Source organism: Cibotium barometz, chromosome 30 (assembly GCF_041138505.1).
Source record: "Cibotium barometz isolate CiBa-2024 chromosome 30, ASM4113850v1, whole genome shotgun sequence".
NCBI classification, from domain to species: domain Eukaryota; kingdom Viridiplantae; phylum Streptophyta; class Polypodiopsida; order Cyatheales; family Cibotiaceae; genus Cibotium; species Cibotium barometz.
This window is the reverse complement of record NC_141075.1, coordinates 7,155,514-7,158,236: the sequence shown is the minus strand read 5'-3', so window position 1 is coordinate 7,158,236 and position 2,723 is coordinate 7,155,514. Positions and strand designations below refer to the sequence as shown.

Genomic DNA, 2,723 nt, shown 5'->3' with positions numbered 1-2,723 from the left:
GGGAGCTCATCAATCCCTTGCAAGTAGAAAGTGTAGAAGATCTTGGTTGGAAATGTGATTTGGTGAAGCTTCACTGTCCCATAAACCCCAGTAAAAATGCCTGATCCTCCCGTGACAGCAAGGAAGGAGTCTTCAAAAGTTAAATAACAACCCTGTGTTGTAAGAACCACCTCAATGTGAGCAATTGCTTGATATATATATGGATATCGATGACTAAGAACCTCAATGTGAGGTTAAGGTATGTTAAGAACCTCAACGCAGTCAGCAATTTATAAAGTTTCATCAGTGGTGACACAATGCTAAGTCCTTTTAAGATTAGTACTCTGAACATGCATCATGCATGACTACTAGGTTTAAGCGTTTAGCATTATTAGTCTAAACGTGCACTTTATTCTCTCCAAATGACATCAGCCCAAAGTTAACATAAGAGTTTAGAACCCTCACTGCATAGCCCTTTACATTGCTCCAATCAATTGTATAATAATAATTAGTTCGCCCTAAACATGAGCATTTACTTCTGTTGGACCAGTAGAAGAAAATACACAAAAAATTAGGTTGCCAGCAGCTTAGTAGCCAAACAAAGAAATGCATAATTGTAGAATATATGATGTAAACTTTGATACCTGTACTGAGATGTGGCCATAATCGCCGAAATAGAAGCTGTAAGCGGCCTCGTACCGGTGCCCCTTTGTTTCTGGATAGTATTTGATCACTATACAGATCCCCGCAGTGATACCAAGCCTCATTTGCAAGGTGCCATCATAGAGCTGATTTATGAAAAAAAACAATATTCTCTTGAAAATGTTAGATTATCCAAAGATCAAGCCATCATAGAGCTAATTTATGAAAAAACAATGCTCTTGAAAATGTGGGCTGTGATATAAATGCTAGATTATCCAAAGATCAAGCATTTTACCTTGATACCTTTGTTCTTTTTTCCCTTTTTTTTAAGACAACCAAAAATGTGTGTGTATATGTATAACAAACAGCCTTTGAGCGGAAAAACTATATTCAAAACCTCACAGCTCTGAGAAATGAGCTATAGCAAAATTGAAAATGTGAACTGCGACATGATATTGCTAGATTATCCAAAGATCAAGCATTTCACCTTGAGGTTTTCTTTTTTAGGAGAAAAAGTGTGCGCTGTGTGTGTATAACACTCTTTTACCTTATTTGTGAATGGAACAAGATCGCCCAAAGCCCAAGCAGGCAAGCCTCTGCTAAAGTCAAACTTCAAGCTGAAAGGCAAATAAGCAGGGCTGTTGCGGTCCCCCTCATTAAATTCATACACGCACATCTCTTGCACAACCCCTGTCCTAAAACAAAGGGTTAAACAAAAAGGTAGAGAAAATCAACCCCCCCCCCCCCAAAAAAAAAGAAAATTTAAAAAAATGGAGAGTATTCTCCCTGCAAAATGTTAGCACATTAAAAGAGATTTAAGCTCTACCAAGAAAAATTTTCAAGATTTTGCACCTGCTTTGCTGGATCCGTGTGATGATCTAGGTAATGATGCATTTTCAGAGACTTCGGTCTGAGCACAGCGTGGTCTCGTGAGGCTGGGAGCTGCTAAGCTGAGCTTAGGAAAGTGCTTCTGTGTGGGTATCGACGAAGGGACCATTTGCTTTTGAAGCATCACACGTTGAGGGTGGGTAGAAATGGCACGCATCTGAGGGAATGCAGAGCTTGTTGAAGCCATGAAGGCTGTGGTAGCCATAGATCAATGGTTTTTTTTTTCTTTTGCCTCTGTGTGTGTGTGAGTCTCTTTGGTGGTTCTTTTTGGTGTGTATTTCAGCGCGTTTTAGGAGGGGGGGGGGGGGGGGGTGGGAGAGCAAACCGAGAGAGAGAGAGTGTGTGTGTGAGAGAGAGTGAGGGGGAGACAAAGAGACTGTGTGTGGAGAGAGATATAGAGAGAGATGGTTGTGTGGAAAAGAGAGGGCACCAAAGTGTGCTAAGCCACAGAATCTATACAAGATTAACCACAACCCCTCCAAGTGGCCAAAGGAGGTGGGCTAATTCAAAATAACCACTCCTCCTCCAAGCGTGAGGAGGAACCAAATCTCACATCTTCCAATGCAATTTTGAATCTGAATCTAAGAAGATTTCATCTCACAACTTTCAATGAAATCTTTGTATACATGCTTACATACTTATAGATACACACTTATATATATATTATGTATGTATGTGTATCTATAGGTATGTAAGTATGTATATATAAATAGATTTATATGTATATCGACGCATACATATGTATGTTCATGCACACACACACAACACACAGACACCAGCACATGATACACGTGCACACACGTATATAAACACACATACACACACTTGCACGTATGGACACACATGCAACATACAAAGATATACACACTTGCACACATACTCAAGCTTGCACATACACACACAAACATATATATTATGTGCATGTGTAAGAGAGAGAATATACATACACACACACGTATATATATTATGTATGTATGTGTATCTATAGGTATGTAAGCATGTATATATAAATAGATTTATATGTATATCGACGCACACACATGTATGTTCATGCATACACACACACACACACATAACACACAGACACAAGCACATGATACGTGCACACACGCATACAAACACACATACACACTCGTACACATGGACACACATGCAACATATAGAGATATGCACACTTGCACACATACTTAAGCTTGCACATACACACGTGTATA

At 39.4% G+C, this 2,723-nt stretch overlaps 1 protein-coding gene across 1 annotated transcript in view; it reads right to left on the bottom strand.

The window, feature by feature from the left end:
* LOC147621107 (allene oxide cyclase, chloroplastic-like) overlaps nt 1-1,820 on the bottom strand; it is a 2,107-nt gene extending 287 nt beyond the window's left edge. Inside the window, exons 1-4 of the mRNA XM_086823832.1 lie at nt 1,474-1,820; nt 1,169-1,311; nt 624-767; nt 1-152 (exon numbers count right to left, since the gene is read on the bottom strand). The exon at nt 1-152 is cut by the window's left edge and continues 287 nt beyond it. Coding sequence (XP_086679958.1) covers nt 1-152; nt 624-767; nt 1,169-1,311; nt 1,474-1,714 — 680 coding nt within the window. The 5' untranslated portion in view covers nt 1,715-1,820. The remainder of the gene's footprint in view (nt 153-623; nt 768-1,168; nt 1,312-1,473) is intronic.
* Nucleotides 1,821-2,723: the final 903 nt, after the last annotated feature.